We start from the raw sequence: 20790 nt of genomic DNA on the forward strand, positions 1-20790 counted from the left end.
GAGAGAGAGAGTTCTTCTTATCAACACAACAAGAGACATTTTGGACCCTATTTTGGACCTTAAAAACGGACCTAAAGGGATTATAAACGACACATTTTTCTTCCGGAATATAACTTGCTACGAATACAATGCAACCATGAGCCTCCACGGCCACCTCCTCGGCCTCCCCGCCGTGCCGGAGTTCCTCGCCCCGCCGGAGTGCCCGGTGTTCGAGCCCAGCCGGGAGGAGTTCCAAGACCCGTTCTCCTACATCAACAAGATCCGGGCTATCGCCGAGAGGCACGGCATCTGCAAGATACGGCCTCCGCCCGTGAGTCTCTAGAAACTAAACATAAACCTTTTCAAAACGACCTCGAAAGGGTCGTGGAGTTCGTGTTTGGCGAGTTTAAATGGCAGTTTGTGGTGTTGTTTGTTGTTGTTTTGGGTGGAGAGAGAGAGAGAGAGAGAGAGACGAAGCTAATTGAAGCTAAAGCGGCTTTTCCAACATGGCGGCCGGTTTGGATTGCAGTTGAAAAAAGCTCGAGCTCACAGGAAGAAAAAAACAAAAAGCAGATCTACAAACTAACAACCCGTCGCTATCGCGACGGGTTGTTAGTTTGTAGATCTGCTTTTCCCCCTCTCTTTTCTTTCTCAAGTTTATTTGCATTACAACCTTTTCTTTTTTCTTCCTCTAAATAAAACCCGAACAAGAAAACTTAATTCATTCCGATTCTAAAAAGTGCTTTAATAAAACTATTTAAAAAAAAAATATATATATACACACTTTATTATATATGTTAAATATCGTTTGAATACAATAAAGAAATGTTTAAAATTTGAAAAATAAGAGGCAGTAAAAACACGAGAATGAATTTCCAAAGATGTGAGAGTTTATCGAAGCTGTTTCTGCTCTGCTGTCATTTTAACATTTCAACTGAGAGACAAAAGTTTATATTTTATATAATTCCAAACACAGTGATTGTCAGGCCTGTTTATTAAACTGTTATTATGCTCTCACCAAAAACAGACGCTAAAGTTTTGTCGTGTTTTTGCTAAAGAAGGTTCAATGTTTTGGTTCTCTTATTAAAACGTTGCATAAAAATAAATAAATGGTTGCTTCCTGGATGAATTGAGCCACGGAAGGAAATTAAACATAAATAAATGCCATATAATAATCTTTATGCCAAATATTTTAGCCCCTAATTCCTTCGCCTCGCGCAGTTAAATCCATTTAACATAATACCTTTCCAAGAAGTAGAAGTCGTGTATGTGTGTGTGTGTGTGTGTGTGTGTGTGTTTTTATAACGTTAACTTGTGGTGGGACCAGCTAGGCCCAATGTTTCTAAGGCCGTTCTTTGGGTGTCAGTTATAACGTTAATCTTAGCGTCGTGGCCATCTGTTTGTTTATGGTAGAGATGGACACAGCATAATATATTAACGTTCATTGTTGGTTTTTGGTTTCTATCTTTATTGCCAAACGTTGCGTCTTAATGTAAGACTCTAGGATTTGTATTTTCTTGCATCGACGGTGGAGGATTATTTTGACCAGAGAGAGGGGTGACGTTATGGGTTTTTAGGCCTACTAGTGCTCTCCTCTCCTCTCCTCTCCTGTCCTGTGTGTTAGACCAGTCCTCCTCTCCTCTCCTGTCCTGTGTGTTAGACCAGTCCTCCTCTCCTCTCCTCTCCTGTCCTGTGTGTTAGACCAGTCCTCCTCTCCTGTCCTCTCCTCTCCTGTCCTGTGTGTTAGACCAGTCCTCCTCTCCTCTCCTCTCCTCTCCTCTCCTCTCCTCTCCTCTCCTCTCCTCTCCTGTCCTGTGTGTTAGACCAGTCCTCCTCTCCTCTCCTGTCCTGTGTGTTAGACCAGTCCTCCTCTCCTGTCCTCTCCTCTCCTGTCCTGTGTGTTAGACCAGTCCTCCTCTCCTCTCCTCTCCTCTCCTCTCCTCTCCTCTCCTGTCCTGTGTGTTAGACCAGTCCTCCTCTCCTCTCCTGTCCTGTCCTGTCCTGTGTGTTACAGACCTCTCCTCTCCTCTCCTCTCCTGTCCTGTGTGTTAGACCAGTCCTCCTCTCCTCTGCTCTCCTGCGTGTTAGACCAGTCCTCCTCTCCTCTCCTCTCCTGCGTGTTAGACCAGTCCTCCTCTCCTCTCCTCTCCTTTCCTGTGTGTTAGACCAGTCCTCCTCTCCTCTCCTCTCCTCTCCTCTCCTCTCCTCTCCTCTCCTCTCCTCTCCTCTCCTCTCTCCTCTCCTGCGTGTTAGACCAGTCCTCCTCTCCTCTCCTGTCCTGTGTGTTAGACCAGTCCTCCTCTCCTCTCCTCTCCTCTCCTCTCCTCTCCTCTCCTCTCCTCTCCTCTCCTGTGTGTTTTTTGGGACCGATACCGATCACCGATGGTTTTTCTCATGATCGGCCGATACCTATAGGTCCGATACAGATACTGATGAAATGTTGCAGATTTCCAAAATGATTATATGTCTCAAACGCACGTCAAATCTGTCCCTGTGTGTGTGTGTGTGCAACATGACTACGGTATATAATTCTATATATCTGAAAACATGCCTGTATGACTGTATTAACCCATTCTGGGTCTTATGTTATACTTTAGCTGTTGAAAACATAGTGAAAATGCGGCACGAATCTTTGAATATATTCTTTCAGAGCGAACGTTTTTAACCCATATCTTTGCTTCTGAGGGGTTCTGAGGGGTTCCGGGAATAACATATTTTCAGATGGAGGGGTCGGTGGCCGATTACAATTACATATCATTTTTGGGGTGCTTGACATGAAATATTGAGCACAAACTGTCAGGATTTAGAAGACTTTTTTTTTTTTTTTTTTCTCTCGACGTCAGGCCTAAATGGGTTAAGTTTGAGTTGTTGTATTGTCGGGTCACCCCTCACTTCACACACTATTATTAACGCATTTAGGCCTGGCGTCGAAAAAAAAAAAAAATGTATTTTTAAAATGTCATGTTTCTATATCAATGGTTCTCAATATTTCATGTCAAGCACCCCAAACATTATATGTAATTGGCCTCCGACCCCCATCAGAAAATATGTATTTCCAGGGACCCCCCCCCCCCCAGAAGCAAAGATTTGAGTTAAAAAAAAGTTCGCTCTTAAAGAATATATATTCAAATATTTGCACTGCATTTTCCCGATTTTTCCAATAGCTAAAATATAACATTATAGACAATGTTTAAAACACCAAAAGGGGTTAATACATTTATAGCTGTTCCTATAGCGTATAGACTCATAGCTTCATTCTACTGTAATTATAGGTTCCTATTAGCGTATAATGGACTCATAGCTTCATTCTACTGTAATTATAGGTTCCTTCTGATTCTTTCTCGATGTCTGATTCTACGTATTTGATGTAATTACCATGTGTTGTTGTTCTGGATGAAGAGCGTCTGCTAAATTGTCTGTTAATATGATATTGAATCACTTTGATCAGTTCTGTAAGACGTTACTTTAGCAGCTGTGTGTGATTCATTATCAGCGTGTCATGATGACCAGTCAGTGTGAGTTTGTGAAAATGACCAGACAGACAGACAGACAGGCAGACAGACAGACAGACAGACAGACAGACAGACAGACAGACAGGCAGACAGACAGACAGACAGACAGACAGACAGACAGACAGACAGACAGACAGACAGACGGACAGACAGACAGACAGAACATGTAACCCAGTGTTGTTTAACCCATTCTGACCGGGCACCCATTTTGGTGTTAGCATCATGTTATGCTTTACCTATTGAAAAATAGCAGATCTACAAGCTCATATCGCGCCACCGAGTGGCGCGATACGAGCTTGTAGGTCTGCTATTTTTGAAAAATTCGAAGAACGACTGACATTTTTAGAATCTGATCTCAGGTCAGAATGGGTTCATCAGACCAGTGTGTGTCCAGTGGAAACCTCGTATGAATCTGATCTCAGGTCAGAATGGGTTAGTCATTTAGTCGTCGTCTCTTGAATAGTTTTAATGTAGTTTTAGTCACATTTTAGTGCCCTTCCTACACACACACACACACACGTACTATATTGGCCCGGGACAGATGTGGCATTCTTTATGGTCTACTCTAGGAAGGAAACATTGGGGCGCCCGCTGGAGGTCAGGCCACATTGGGGCGCCCGCTGGAGGTCAGGCCACATTGGGGCGCCCGCTGGAGGTCAGGCCACATTGGGGCGCCCGCTGGAGGTCAGGCCACATTGGGGCGCCCGCTGGAGGTCAGGCCACATTGGGGCGCCCGCTGGAGGTCAGGCCACATTGGGGCGCCCGCTGGAGGTCAGGCCACATTGGGGCGCCCGCTGGAGGTCAGGCCACATTGGGGCGCCCGCTGGAGGTCAGGCCACATTGGGGCGCCCGCTGGAGGTCAGGCCACATAGAGGCTCTGGACTGACAGCACGTTGCGTGTTCGAGTCCCGTTCATGATGACCGTTGCTGCGTCTCTCTGTCTCTCTCTCTCTCTCTGTCTCTCTGTCTCTGTCTCTGTCTCTCTCTCTCTCTCTCTCTCTCTCTCTCTCCTGTCTGTCTTCACTTCAAACTATCAATAAAGACACAAAAGCAACAAGAAAAATGGAAATATTTTATTTATCTGGAGCAAAAAACAGTGATTTGAAAATGGACTACAATACAAGTCTGGTTGGTTTACGAAACTGTTCCTATAACTGTCAGGGTCTTCTTAACCCATTCTGACCTGAGATCAGATTCTGAAATGTCCTGTTTGAAAATGACAGTTTTCGATTTTTCAAAAATAGCAGACCTACAAGCTCGTAGCGCTACGAGTTTATAGCTATCTAGCTATATATCTGGTGTTGTGTTTATAGCTATCTAGCTATATATCTGGTGTTGTGTTTATAGCCTCCTCACTCAAATGTGCACTTTGCAGTTTGGCAACTCGAAAGCAAACTCCACATGCCCCAACATTTTATTTTCCTGCCATAGTGTCAACCCCTTACCCCCTGTGTGGGATCGCTGGTTAGACTGGCATAGTGTCGACTCCTTACCCCTGTGTGGGATCGCTGGTTAGACTGGCATAGTGTCGACCCCTTACCCCTGTGTGGGATCGCTGGTTAGACTGGCATAGTGTCGACCCCCTTACCCCTGTGTGGGATCGCTGGTTAGACTGGCATAGTGTCGACCCCTTACCCCTGTGTGGGATCACTGGTTAGACTGGCATAGTGTCGACCCCTTACCCCTGTGTGGGATCACTGGTTAGACTGGCATAGTGTCGACCCCTTACCCCTGTGTGGGATCACTGGTTAGACTGGCATAGTGTCGACCCCTTACCCCTGTGTGGGATCACTGGTTAGACTGGCATAGTGTCGACCCCTTACCCCTGTGTGGGATCGCTGGTTAGACTGGCATAGTGTCGACCCCTTACCCCTGTGTGGGATCGCTGGTTAGACTGGCATAGTGTCGACCCCTTACCCCTGTGTGGGATCGCTGGTTAGACTGGCATAGTGTCGACCCCTTACCCCTGTGTGGGATCACTGGTTAGACTGGCATAGTGTCGACCCCTTACCCCTGTGTGGGATCGCTGGTTAGACTGGCATAGTGTCGACCCCTTACCCCTGTGTGGGATCGCTGGTTAGACTGGCATAGTGTCGACCCCTTACCCCTGTGTGGGATCGCTGGTTAGACTGGCATAGTGTCGACCCCTTACCCCTGTGTGGGATCGCTGGTTAGACTGGCATAGTGTCGACCCCTTACCCCTGTGTGGGATCACTGGTTAGACTGGCATAGTGTCGACCCCTTACCCCTGTGTGGGATCACTGGTTAGACTGGCATAGTGTCGACCCCTTACCCCTGTGTGGGATCGCTGGTTAGACTGGCAAACGCCTGTAGCATTTCAAATGAAATACTACCGTCCTATTCCGTTTCTATAACGCTCTATTTGTGCATTTGTCTTATATGTAATGCCCCTATTGGTGTTTAAAGCATTATGTTATACTTTAGCCATTGAAAAATAGCAGATCTACAAGGGTGCCGCGCTATGAGCATGTAGGTCTGCTATTTTTGAAAATGTGGCGCTTTATTTGTAGAATCGTTCTCAGGTCTAAATAATATTATGTATTGTTAGTATATTCTCTAGGACAGATTAACGATATGGTTTTGTTGTTTGGTTGTTTCTCCTCACAGGAATGGCAGCCACCGTTCGCCTGCGATGTGGACAGACTGCAGTTCACACCACGCATCCAGAGACTCAACGAACTGGAGGTATTTAGGATTTATTATTATTAATAATTATTAATTATTACACGTATACAAAGGCTCAATGAGTTGGACATTTTGGGGTCCTTGCCATGAAAAGGTTTTTTTTAAATGTAAACAAAAAAGCCCACCACTCATCTGCTGAAGGATTTAGCCATTCATAAAAAAACCAAATACACTAATATATTAGTTAGAATGAACGGTAATTAAGAATATTTTGGGGGGGGGGGGCAACCCCTGAATAGAGTTTAGAATCATCTTCCAGAAACACAAGTTAAATGTCATGATTTCTTTCAGCTGGTCGGCCCGAAAACATTACGGTTTCAGTATTAGTTTAAATAGTTATAATACACACAGTGAAATAGTATTTTATCGCGTTTTTACTATGAATCTAATTCAGTGTTCAAGTCTGAGATTGGATCGGTTATGGATGCAATGAACTCTACTGATGAGAATAGGACTCTTAGTTCACACTGTAACTAAACATTTAAGTCCCGTTTTGCTCCAGTCTATATAAACTTTACAAATTACCACTTTGTTTTTTAACCCATTAATATTATGTAATACTTAGCTATTGAGAAATAGCAGATGTACAAGCTCATAGCGCGGCACATGAGTTTGTAGATCTGCTATTTTTCGTGAAAATGTGGCGCAAATCTTTGCATATATTCTTTCAGAATAATTTTTATTGAAGGAAGAACAGACAAAAAAAAGAACTCAACTAACAAGACAATACGGGAAAGAAAAAGAAAAGAAAAGGACAAAAAGTGAAAGAAAAAAGGCTGCATTTTTCATATTACAACAAACATTCATTGAGATCCTATTTGCAACATCGCTAGGCTGAGAGAAGAGATTCCACTTTTCCCACTTTTTATGGAATTTATCCTCTTGTAGTCTCAGTATGAATGTTAGTTTTTCCATAGAATACAGTTCCTCAATAATGTCCATCCATTGATCTTTCGTTGGTGGGCAGAGCGAAAGTTTTTAAGTCATATCTGTGCTTCGGGGGGGGGGGGGGGGGAGGGTCCCTGGAACAACATATTTTCAGACGGGGGTCGGCGGCCAATTACATTCTGAGGCTCTTTGACATGAAATATTGATACAGAAACAGGTTTTTAGAATTTAGAAGACTGTGCTGCTGCACCTGTCAGTGCAGTGCTGTGGACCCCATCGTCCAAGGGTGTGTGTGTGTGTGTGTGGTGGTGGGGGGTGGTATCTTAGCAACACTGAATGATCTGTCCCATTGGTCGTGTGCTCGTATCATGAGCCAATGGCTGCAGCTCTGAGCTTCCCAGACCCAGGTTCACATATCAGCTACACATGCCGTAAAGTGATCTGACAGCCACAGGTCTTCTCTGTTCTGAGCGGTGAGCGCTCTTCTCTTCTCGTGAAGAAAGCAGGACAGAGTTGTCAAATAAATCCCGCCGTCATTCATACTGTATTTATTCTCCGACCCGACATTAAAATACGGAACAACGTGCGTCCCGTATCAGTTCATTACGGGGCTCGTGACAGGCTGCAGACACTTGAGAGTTGGGACGACTAGCCGATAGCGCCGCTGCTCCTTCAGTTTAGTTGTTTACAAAATAAAGTTTATTTTTTTTATTATTGGGATTTGATCATTGATGCAAATTCTAAACATATGGATGCAGCTGCAGAAGTGGTGTTGCTTGAAGGAATGCATAGTTGCGTTCTCCTCAACTGCTGCGCAGCAACAACAAAAATATAAAAATAATGAAAAGGAAAAAAGTCGTTCGACACGTCGATTTTCGGGGTGCAGGTCTTTTTTCCGACAGCATATTGATCCGAAACCTCAATCCTAACCTAACCCTAACCGCGAGCACGGGAGCAGCGCATGTCGGACCATCGCTTTTTCGCATCGCAGCGAATGTCCCCCCGCTGCGGAGCGGACCGTTGCCCCGTCGGCTAGAATGCTGTCGGAAAATAGTCCGCCTCCCGCCTCGATTCGTCGATTGGCCAAATATGAGTCGTTTGGCATCCCTAGGTTAAACGCATGTGGTCTCATTCTGTCTGTCCGTCACAACGTCTCTTCGGCCACATCCTCCTCGTCGTCACATTTAGTTGGTTTTCCAAAAAGAAAAGGTTCTTTGATGGAGTGTTTTTTTTTTAACAGCCAGGGCGGCCACATCAAACGCAGGACATGGCATTACATTTATAATTGGTCTTATCTAGGAAGTCGATGACATTAAATCAAATGTCGTCAATGCAAAGGTCACCGAGGCGAAGGTCAGCGCTAAGTCAGCCCTCGCTGACGACTGTCTTTGACTTTCCTTCTGAAGCGCGTCATTAGATTAACCCATTTCTGACCTGAGATCAGATTCTAAAAGTGTCTTCTAAATCCTGACGGTTTTCTGAAAAAGCCTTTGTTTCTATACGTCAGTCGTTCTTCGACTTTTCAAAAAATAGCAGACCTACAAGCTCGTAGCGCGCCACTCGGTGGCGCGCTACGAGCTTGTAGATCTGCTATTTTTCAATAGCTAGAGCATAACATGATGCTGACACCAAAAGGGTTTCCTGTCCCAAAATAGGTTAAATAACAACCTTTATTCTCCTCCTTGTGTTTTTAGGCTCAGACTAGAGTTAAATGGGTTAAATAACAACCTTTATTCTCCTCCTTGTGTTTTAGGCTCAGACTAGAGTTAAATGGGTTAAATAACAACCTTTATTCTCCTCCTTGTGTTTTTAGGCTCAGACTAGAGTTAAATGGGTTAAATAACAACCTTTATTCTCCTCCTTGTGTTTTTAGGCTCAGACTAGAGTTAAATGGGTTAAATAACAACCTTTATTCTCCTCCTTGTGTTTTTAGGCTCAGACTAGAGTTAAATGGGTTAAATAACAACCTTTATTCTCCTCCTTGTGTTTTTAGGCTCAGACTAGAGTTAAATGGGTTAAATAACAACCTTTATTCTCCTCCTTGTGTTTTTAGGCTCAGACTAGAGTTAAACTCAACTTTCTGGATCAAATCGCCAAGTTCTGGGAGCTTCAAGGATGCACTCTGAAGATCCCCCACGTGGAGAGAAAGATCCTGGACCTGTACCAGCTCAACAAGGTACGTTAGACTGATCCTGGACCTGTACTAGAGACAGATCCTGGACCTGTACCAGCTCAACAAGGTACGTTAGACTGATCCTGGATCTGTACTAGAGACAGATCCTGGACCTGTACTAGAGACTGATCCTGGACCTGTAGATGTTTTAATAGTTCAAATGGCCGGTCGAAAGGCAACGAAAATAGAGCCTCTATGACTAAAACTAAAATCAAAATTTCGACGCTGATTTGAAAACATGCACAACGCCAACGACACTACACACTACACACTACACACTACAATACTGGAATATATTTCTGTTTCTTTATCACTACAATACTGGAATATATTTCTGTTTCTTTATCACTACAATACTGGAATATATTTCTGTTTCTTTATCACTACAATACTGGAATATATTTCTGTTTCTTTATCACTACAATACTGGAATATATTTCTGTTTCTTTATCACTACAATACTGGAATATATTTCTGTTTCTTTATCACTACAATACTGGAATATATTTCTGTTTCTTTATCACTACAATACTGGAATATATTTCTGTTTCTTTATCACTACAATACTGGAATATATTTCTGTTTCTTTGACACTACAATACTGGAATATATTTCTGTTTCTTTATCACTACAATACTGGAATATATTTCTGTTTCTTTGACACTACAATACTGGAATATATTTCTGTTTCTTTTTCACTACAATACTGGAATATATTTCTGTTTCTTTATCACTACAATACTGGAATATATTTCTGTTTCTTTATCACTACAATACTGGAATATATTTCTGTTTCTTTATCACTACAATACTGGAATATATTTCTGTTTCTTTATCACTACAATACTGGAATATATTTCTGTTTCTTTGACACTACAATACTGGAATATATTTCTGTTTCTTTGACACTACAATACTGGAATATATTTCTGTTTCTTTGACACTACAATACTGGAATATATTTCTGTTTCTTTGACACTACAATACTGGAATATATTTCTGTTTCTTTTTCACTACAATACTGGAATATATTTCTGTTTCTTTATCACTACAATACTGGAATATATTTCTGTTTCTTTATCACTACAATACTGGAATATATTTCTGTTTCTTTATCACTACAATACTGGAATATATTTCTGTTTCTTTATCACTACAATACTGGAATATATTTCTGTTTCTTTATCACTACAATACTGGAATATATTTCTGTTTCTTTATCACTACAATACTGGAATATATTTCTGTTTCTTTATCACTACAATACTGGAATATATTTCTGTTTCTTTATCACTACAATACTGGAATATATTTCTGTTTCTTTGACACTACAATACTGGAATATATTTCTGTTTCTTTATCACTACAATACTGGAATATATTTCTGTTTCTTTGACACTACAATACTGGAATATATTTCTGTTTCTTTTTCACTACAATACTGGAATATATTTCTGTTTCTTTATCACTACAATACTGGAATATATTTCTGTTTCTTTATCACTACAATACTGGAATATATTTCTGTTTCTTTATCACTACAATACTGGAATATATTTCTGTTTCTTTATCACTACAATACTGGAATATATTTCTGTTTCTTTGACACTACAATACTGGAATATATTTCTGTTTCTTTGACACTACAATACTGGAATATATTTCTGTTTCTTTGACACTACAATACTGGAATATATTTCTGTTTCTTTGACACTACAATACTGGAATATATTTCTGTTTCTTTTTCACTACAATACTGGAATATATTTCTGTTTCTTTATCACTACAATACTGGAATATATTTCTGTTTCTTTATCACTACAATACTGGAATATATTTCTGTTTCTTTATCACTACAATACTGGAATATATTTCTGTTTCTTTTTCACTACAATACTGGAATATATTTCTGTTTCTTTGACACTACAATACTGGAATATATTTCTGTTTCTTTATCACTACAATACTGGAATATATTTCTGTTTCTTTATCACTACAATACTGGAATATATTTCTGTTTCTTTATCACTACAATACTGGAATATATTTCTGTTTCTTTGACACTACAATACTGGAATATATTTCTGTTTCTTTATCACTACAATACTGGAATATATTTCTGTTTCTTTGACACTACAATACTGGAATATATTTCTGTTTCTTTATCACTACAATACTGGAATATATTTCTGTTTCTTTGACACTACAATACTGGAATATATTTCTGTTTCTTTATCACTACAATACTGGAATATATTTCTGTTTCTTTGACACTACAATACTGGAATATATTTCTGTTTCTTTTTCACTACAATACTGGAATATATTTCTGTTTCTTTGACACTACAATACTGGAATATATTTCTGTTTCTTTGACACTACAATACTGGAATATATTTCTGTTTCTTTGACACTACAATACTGGAATATATTTCTGTTTCTTTGACACTACAATACTGGAATATATTTCTGTTTCTTTGACACTACAATACTGGAATATATTTCTGTTTCTTTGACACTACAATACTGGAATATATTTCTGTTTCTTTTTCAATTTGTTGGACATTTGACACAAAACCTATGTTTTTTTTCTCCAGAAAACGAAATGAGCTAAACATTGAAAACATACACAATGCTATACTCTATTACTGTATTCTACTGGAATGTATCCTAGTGATGCATGATATAACCCATTCTGACCTGAGATCAGATTCATACGAGGTTTCCACTGGACACACACTGGTCTGATTAACCCATTCTGACCCGAGATCAGATTCTAAAAATGTCAGTCGTTCTTAGTTTTTTTCAAAAATAGCAGACCTACAAGCTCGTAGCGCGCCACTCGGTGGCACGCTATGGTTCCCATTCAGAATGGGATAATCGGGTCACGGTGGCACAGTTGGTAGTGCTGTCGCCTCACAGCTAGAAGGTCCTGGGTTCGATTCCCGCTCGGGGCACTGTGGGTGCTGGCGGCGTGTTTCCTCCTCCGCGTCATCAGTGCCCATACCCGAAGGCGGGGGTTGGCGAAAGGGCCTTTCTGTGTGGAGTTTGCATGTTCTCCCCGTGTCCCCTAGGGTAGGTACCCTCACAAAAACATGCAGTAATCCTGGTCTCTAAACTGCCTCCCCCTGGCCAGCCGGGGCGCCTGATGGAGGGGAAAGGAACTGGTTGGAATCACGTGTTCCTTCCACGCGCTACGACGTCCAACCAGGGAAACTCCCCCCTGTCAGGTGTAAAGGAGCAACTTGGACACTCAGGCATGAAGGGAGCATGAGTTCAAGTCCGTTGCTCTCCCCTTGGGGACTAGCTTGGGGACTAGGTTGGTCTCCCCTTGTCCCCCATATATGGGGACTAGGTTGGTCTCCCCTTGTCCCCCATATATGGGGACTAGGTTGGTCTCCCCTTGTCCCCCATATATGGGGACTAGGTTGGTCTCCCCTTGTCCCCCATATATGGGGACTAGGTTGCTCTCCCCTTGTCCCCCATATATGGGGACTAGGTTGGTCTCCCCTTGTCCCCCATATATGGGGACTAGGTTGGTCTCCCCTTGTCCCCCATATATGGGGACTAGGTTGCTCTCCCCTTGTCCCCCATATATGGGGACTAGGTTGGTGGAGGGTGTGTAGAGCCCAGGATCACATTAGATGATTGACACAGGGGTGAAAAATGGGTTACAAAATCGTGGGATAAAAAATATATAAAAAAAAAAAATAAGAATGGTCCATAACAATCGGTCTCAAAATAATCCAGGTTTATTTTCACAGATATTGACGATGCAATTACAAAGTGTGTCGTCAACGACTTGACTTTTGTTCTGTGCATTTCTAATGTTTTTGAAGGCGGTATCATAATAATCCGTATAATATCGGTCAGAATCTATGTATACATACCGATGTATTTAATATTCATGATGTATTTATTTATTGTTTCCAGTTGGTGGAGGATGAGGGAGGCTTTGAGATGGTGTGCAGAGACCGCCGCTGGAGTAAGATCTCTGTGAAGATGGGCTTCGCGTCGGGGAAGGCCATCGGCTCGCACCTGAGGGCTCACTACGAACGCATCCTGTACCCCTACAACCTGTTCAGGACCGGGGCTAATCTACCTGTAGGTTACAACAATTTACAATTTACAATTTAGGCATTTAGCAGACGCTCTTAATCCAGAGCGACTTACATTAAGCAAGAACAAAAAGCATGGGGAATACATCACATAAAAACATTTATCATGAAACATGCGTAAGCTAAGAAAGTAACAGTGGAATATCTATAATGAAACTATACATATAAGCTATACATCTATACTACTATGCTATACATATGTACTATGACGTGCTATGACAATAGCACATACAATGCACTTATGCTGTCTACATAACATGCTATAAGTCTGTATCAAATGCTATCTAAGTCTACAGAATTGCTATCTAAGGGGGTGGGGTAAGTGCTATGGGCCATGATGGAGTCTGAAAAGGTGGGTTTTCAGACTACGGCGGAAGATTGGGAGTGATGCTGCAGTTCTGACCACACTACACCACACTAAACCACACTACGAACCCCTGGAACAACATATTTCGAGGGGCGGCCAGATACATATCATTTTGGGGGTCTTTGACATGGAAAAAATGTGAGAACGTTGAGAGAAAAGTTAAAATTATAACTTGTGGTTGAGTTTGGAACAAAATGGACGCTTGAAATAAACATCGATACTTGTATGTGTTGTCATGGCTGACTTCACGACCTCACGAAGCAGACTGGGCCTTGTGAATTCTTCGTCGTGTGAATAAATCTTCCCACGAGTCGGAGGACAGAATCTCAGACCAGTTCTCTCTTGGCCTGATGACGACCGCAGCCTAATTCTAATGTGCTCCTCGTGGCTGCTTCCCTTGTTCTAGTGCCACAACAACAACAACAGAATGCATTGCTCTTGACATTCACCCAGATGCAACTCAGCCAAAAGGTGATTGTTATGCACCATGACAATTCAGGAGCACGCAAGCAAGGCCCCGTTGTTCACACTGAGAGAACATGTGGGAGCAGAGCGACTGAAGCCCATCGCACACCGTCTGCGACCGTCTGCGGCGCGGCGCGTTGCCGCGCGGCGCCGCCTGGAAAATAGAACTGTTCTATCGGCGCGCCGGGCGACGCGGCGCGGCGGACGGAGCCGGTGTGCGATGGGTTAATTGAAAATAATGGAGGCGGCCGTGTCCGCCGCGTGGCGCCGCGCGGCGGACGCAGCCGGTGTGTGGTGGGCTTGAGACAGGCTGAAGTCAAGGCCCCGTCGTTCACACTGTCTCCACGATGTGTTTCGTCCCACAGAAGGCGACCTTGACCAACGACAAGAAGGACAAGGTGTACAAGCCTCACGACCTCCCGCAGCGCCAGTCGGTGCAGCCGGTGGAAACCTGCAGCATCGCCCGGCGCTCCAAGAGGGTCCGCGCAGAGGTGGGTTCTGTTTGGAGGGACACAACGGTGTGTGTGTGTGTGTGTGTGTGTGTGTGTGTGTGTGTGTGTGTGTGTGTGTGTGTGTGTGTGTGTGTGTGTGTGTGTGTGTGTGTGTGTGTGTGTGTGTGTGTGAATGGGTGAATGTAATGCACAGCAATCTATGTAATGCACCTTGGATAAAGGCACTATATAAATGCACCATTTATGAAACATTCTATATGACATTTATCAATTCTTCACTGTCTCTCTCTCTGTCTCTCTGTCTGTCTCTCTGCCTGTCTGTCTGTCTGTCTCTCTGCCTGTCTGTCTGTCTCTCTGCCTGTCTGCCTGTCTCTCTGTCTGTCTGTCTCTCTGCCTGTCTGTCTCTCTGCCTGTCTGTCTGTCTCTCTGCCTGTCTGCCTGTCTCTCTGTCTGTCTGTCTCTCTGCCTGTCTGTCTCTCTGCCTGTCTGTCTGTCTCTCTGTCTCTCTGCCTGTCTCTCTGCCTGTCTGCCTGTCTCTCTGTCTGTCTGTCTCTCTGCCTGTCTGTCTCTCTGCCTGTCTGTCTGTCTGTCTGTCTCTCTGCCTGTCTGTCTGTCTCTCTGTCTCTCTGCCTGTCTCTGTCTCTCTGCCTGTCTGTCTCTCTGCCTGTCTGTCTGTCTGTCTCTCTGCCTGTCTGTCTGTCTCTCTGCCTGCCTGTCTGTCTCTCTGCCTGTCTGTCTCTCTGCCTGTCTGTCTGTCTCTCTGCCTGTCTGTCTCTCTGCCTGTCTGTCTGTCTCTCTGTCTCTCTGTCTGTCTGTCTGTCTCTCTGTCTGTCTCTCTGTCTGTCTGTCTGTCTCTCTGCCTGTCTGTCTGTCTCTCTGCCTGTCTGTCTGTCAGATGGGATCCGTTAAAACCGAGCCAGATGAGGAAGACTGCGAGAACCGTCCTAATCTCAGGAGGAGGATGGGAATCTATGTGGCCAAACCTGAGCCCGGTAAGAACTGTAGAGTGGTTCTGAATGTATTCAGGTCTTAGCCTGAGCCCGGTAAGAACTGTAGAGTGGTTCTGAATGTATTCAGGTCTTAGCCTGAGCCCGGTAAGAACTGTACAGTGGTTCTGAATGTATTCAGGTCTTAGCCTGAGCCCGGTAAGAACTGTACAGTGGTTCTGAATGTATTCAGGTCTTAGCCTGAGCCCGGTAAGAACTGTAGAGTGGTTCTGAATGTATTCAGGTCTTAGCCTGAGCCCGGTAAGAACTGTAGAGTGGTTCTGAATGTATTCAGGTCTTAGCCTGAGCCCGGTAAGAACTGTACAGTGGTTCTGAATGTATTCAGGTCTTAGCCTGAGCCCGGTAAGAACTGTACAGTGGTTCTGAATGTATTCAGGTCTTAGCCTGAGCCCGGTAAGAACTGTACAGTGGTTCTGAATGTATTCAGGTCTTAGCCTGAGCCCGGTAAGAACTGTAGAGTGGTTCTGAATGTATTCTGGTCTTAGCCTGAGCCCGGTAAGAACTGTACAGTGGTTCTGAATGTATTCTGGTCTTAGCCTGAGCCCGGTAAGAACTGTAGAGTGGTTCTGAATGTATTTAACCCATCTATGTGGCCAAGCCTGAGCCCGGTAAGAACTGTACAGTGGTTCTGAATGTATTCAGGTCTTAGCCTGAGCCCGGTAAGAACTGTACAGTGGTTCTGAATGTATTCAGGTCTTAGCCTGAGCCCGGTAAGAACTGTAGAGTGGTTCTGAATGTATTCAGGTCTTAGCCTGAGCCCGGTAAGAACTGTACAGTGGTTCTGAATGTATTCAGGTCTTAGCCTGAGCCCGGTAAGAACTGTAGAGTGGTTCTGAATGTATTCAGGTCTTAGCCTGAGCCCGGTAAGAACTGTAGAGTGGTTCTGAATGTATTCAGGTCTTAGCCTGAGCCCGGTAAGAACTGTAGAGTGGTTCTGAATGTATTCAGGTCTTAGCCTGAGCCCGGTAAGAACTGTAGAGTGGTTCTGAATGTATTCAGGTCTTAGCCTGAGCCCGGTAAGAACTGTAGAGTGGTTCTGAATGTATTCAGGTCTTAGCCTGAGCCCGGTAAGAACTGTAGAGTGGTTCTGAATGTATTCAGGTCTTAGCCTGAGTCCGGTAAGAACTGTACAGTGGTTCTGAATGTATTCAGGTCTTAGCCTGAGCCCGGTAAGAACTGTACAGTGGTTCTGAATGTATTCAGGTCTTAGCCTGAGCCCGGTAAGAACTGTACAGTGGTTCTGAATGTATTCAGGTCTTAGCCTGAGTCCGGTAAGAACTGTAGAGTGGTTCTGAATGTATTCAGGTCTTAGCCTGAGCCCGGTAAGAACTGTACAGTGGTTCTGAATGTATTCAGGTCTTAGCCTGAGCCCGGTAAGAACTGTACAGTGGTTCTGAATGTATTTAACCCATCTATGTGGCCAAGCCTGAGCCCGGTAAGAGAGAGTTGGTTCTGAATGTATTTAACCCCCTTTGGTGTTAGCATTATGTTATGCTACCGCGCTACGAGCTTGTAGGTCTGCTATTTTTGAAAAATCGATGAACGACTGACATATAGAAACATAGGCTTTTTCAGAAAACTGTCAGGATGTATAGAAGACATTTATAGAATCTGATCTCAGGTCAAAATGGGTTAATATTCTGAGCTCTGTGTGGACACCAGGGGGGCAGTCAGACAGATATTTTGTGAAGCCACTGAGGAAATCGGGATTTCCTGAAAGTTCATATAATGGCCTGTTGTGGCGCTGTCATTGGACCCAGAAAAACCCATATCCCCATAGAAGTCCATGTATTTGGGCCCAACTTCACCTAGACTGTATTACCTTAATAAACATGGTCATGAATACTTTCTGCTTCCAGTCACTAGTTTAAAGTTTCATTTCTAATTATGGTCCCATTTATTAAAAAAATGACCATAAAGTTGCGTATGTTCTGAGGGGCGTGGCTACCGTTACAGTCTATGATCGGGATTCCCCTCCCACTCGAGTCAAAATAAAAACCAACGGAGAAGAAGGGGGGAAGTCCCACCTCGTTGTCTGGGCCAGCCAATGGGCCAGCTGGGCCCAAATGGATCTAGAAAGATGGCGACTTCCATTGCAAGGACTGACAGGCTTCATTTTACGTTCATGTTAGACCCGGAGAACGCTTTGTCCATATTCTTTACAGTCTATGGTGGACACCTACACAATGTTGGATCATGGTCCGTGACCTCTGTGTGGACACGTCCTACACAATGTTGGATCATGGTCCGTGACCTCTGTGTGGACACGTCCTACACAATGTTGGATCATGGTCCGTGACCTCTGTGTGGACACGTCCTACACAATGTTGGATCATGGTCCGTGACCTCTGTGTGGACACGTCCTACACAATGTTGGATCATGGTCCGTGACCTCTGTGTGGACACGTCCTACACAATGTTGGATCATGGTCCGTGACCTCTGTGTGGACACGTCCTACACAATGTTGGATCATGGTCCGTGACCTCTGTGTGGACACGTCCTACACAATGTTGCATCATGGTCCGTGACCTCTGTGTGGACACGTCCTACACAATGTTGCATCATGGTCCGTGACCTCTGTGTGGACACGTCCTACACAATGTTGGATCATGGTCCGTGACCTCTGTGTGGACACGTCCTACACAATGTTGGATCATGGTCCGTGACCTCTGTGTGGACACGTCCTACACAATGTTGGATCATGGTCCGTGACCTCTGTGTGGACACGTCCTACACAATGTTGGATCATGGTCCGTGACCTCTGTGTGGACACGTCCTACACAATGTTGGATCATGGTCCGTGACCTCTGTGTGGACACGTCCTACACAATGTTGGATCATGGTCCGTGACCTCTGTGTGGACACGTCCTACACAATGTTGGATCATGGTCCGTGACCTCTGTGTGGACACGTCCTACACAATGTTGGATCATGGTCCGTGACCTCTGTGTGGACACGTCCTACACAATGTTGGATCATGGTCCGTGACCTCTGTGTGGACACGTCCTACACAATGTTGCATCATGGTCCGTGACCTCTGTGTGGACAGACACGTCCTACACAATGTTGGATCATGGTCCGTGACCTCTGTGTGGACACGTCCTACACAATGTTGGATCATGGTCCGTGACCTCTGTGTGGACACGTCCTACACAATGTTGGATCATGGTCCGTGACCTCTGTGTGGACACGTCCTACACAATGTTGCATCATGGTCCGTGACCTCTGTGTGGACAGACACGTCCTACACAATGTTGGATCATGGTCCGTGACCTCTGTGTGGACACGTCCTACACGATGGTCCGTAACCCTCTCTGTTCTCCTTTCAGTCATGGAGGTGAAACAGGAACCTCTGAGTGTAAAGATTGAAGATCCAGTCGACGACAAAGACTTGTTGCAGCCCAAGAAGAATGATACCGGAGTGAGTAAAAGGAAGGCTGTTCATTTAGTGTTTAACGGATGTGATGATGTCCCTCAGAATGTTTACTGTACATCAGAGCTCCAGTATAGATCTGTCGTTCTGTAGTTCTGTAGTTCTGTAGTTCTGTAGTTCTGTAGTTCTGCAGTTCTGCATGTCTAACATAATGTGTGTAATGTTTCGCCTTGATGCACTTCCTGCTCTGTGTCTCTCTTCAGTTATTCTCACGTTCCCAGACTGTTTGTTGCCTCTCGCAATGTTCACATGCTTCCATCGTACAGTCTGGAGCAACGGAAGCTCTGATCATGAGTAAAATATAAATGCTTCCGTCGTACAGTCTGGAGCAACGGAAGCTCCGATCATGAGTAAAATATAAATGCTTCCGTCATACAGTCTGGAGCAACGGAAGCTCTGATCATGAGTAAAATATAAATGCTTCCGTCGTACAGTCTTGAGCAACGGAAGCTCTGATCATGAGTAAAATATAAATGCTTCCGTCATACAGTCTGGAGCAACGGAAGCTCTGATCATGAGTAAAATATAAATGCTTCCGTCGTACAGTCTGGAGCAACGGAAGCTCTGATCATGAGTCAAATATAAATACTTCCGTCGTACAGTCTGGAGCAACGGAAGCTCTGATCATGAGTAAAATATAAATGCTTCCGTTGTACAGTCTGGAGCAACGGAAGCTCTGATCATGAGTAAAATATAAATGCTTCCGTCGTACAGTCTGGAGCAACGGAAGCTCTGATCACGAGTAAAATATAAATGCTTCCGTCATACAGTCTGGAGCAACGGAAGCTCTGATCATGAGTAAAATATAAATGCTTCCGTCGTACAGTCTGGAGCAACGGAAGCTCTGATCATGAGTAAAATATAAATGCTTCCATCATACAGTCTGGAGCAACGGAAGCTCTGATCATGAGTAAAATATAAATGCTTCCGTTGTACAGTCTGGAGCAACGGAAGCTCTGATCACGAGTCAAATATAAATGCTTCCGTCGTACAGTCTGGAGCAACGGAAGCTCCGATCATGAGTAAAATATAAATGCTTCCGTCATACAGTCTGGAGCAACGGAAGTTCTGATCATGAGTAAAATATAAATGCTTCCGTCATACAGTCTGGAGCAACGGAAGTTCTGATCATGAGTCAAATATAAATGCTTCAGTCATACAGTCTGGAGCAACGGAAGCTCTGATCATGAGTAAAATATAAATGCTTCCGTCGTACAGTCTGGAGCAAGGGAAGCTCTGATCATGAGTAAAATATAAATGCTTCCGTCGTACAGTCTGGAGCAACGGAAGTTCTGATCATGAGTAAAATATAAATGCTTCCGTCATACAGTCTGGAGCAACGGAAGTTCTGATCATGAGTCAAATATAAATGCTTCAGTCATACAGTCTGGAGCAACGGAAGCTCTGATCATGAGTAAAATATAAATGCTTCCGTCGTACAGTCTGGAGCAAGGGAAGCTCTGATCATGAGTAAAATATAAATGCTTCCGTCGTACAGTCTGGAGCAACGGAAGCTCTGATCATGAGTAAAATATAAATGCTTCCGTCGTACAGTCTGGAGCAACGGAAGCTCTGATCATGAGTAAAATATAAATGCTTCCGTCGTACAGTCTGGAGCAACGGAAGCTCTGATCATGAGTAAAATATAAATGCTTCCGTCGTACAGTCTGGAGCAACGTCTGGTGGACC

At 43.8% G+C, this 20790-nt stretch overlaps 1 protein-coding gene across 2 annotated transcripts in view; it reads left to right on the top strand.

The window, feature by feature from the left end:
• kdm5ba (lysine demethylase 5Ba) overlaps positions 1-20790 on the top strand; it is a 63506-nt gene continuing 42716 nt past the window's right edge. The window contains exons 1-7 of one of the 2 annotated variants that reach the window (XM_080792571.1): positions 1-310; positions 6120-6197; positions 9139-9261; positions 13192-13362; positions 14574-14699; positions 15556-15652; positions 18998-19089. In XM_080792571.1, coding sequence (XP_080648697.1) covers positions 137-310; positions 6120-6197; positions 9139-9261; positions 13192-13362; positions 14574-14699; positions 15556-15652; positions 18998-19089 — 861 coding nt within the window. In that variant the 5' untranslated portion in view covers positions 1-136. The remainder of the gene's footprint in view (positions 311-6119; positions 6198-9138; positions 9262-13191; positions 13363-14573; positions 14700-15555; positions 15653-18997; positions 19090-20790) is intronic. The other variant, XM_080792572.1, reaches the window with a different exon arrangement.

The sequence above is a fragment of the Protomyctophum bolini genome, assembly GCF_963924005.1.
Source record: "Protomyctophum bolini genome assembly, chromosome: 20".
In the NCBI taxonomy this organism is placed as follows: Eukaryota; Metazoa; Chordata; class Actinopteri; order Myctophiformes; family Myctophidae; genus Protomyctophum; species Protomyctophum bolini.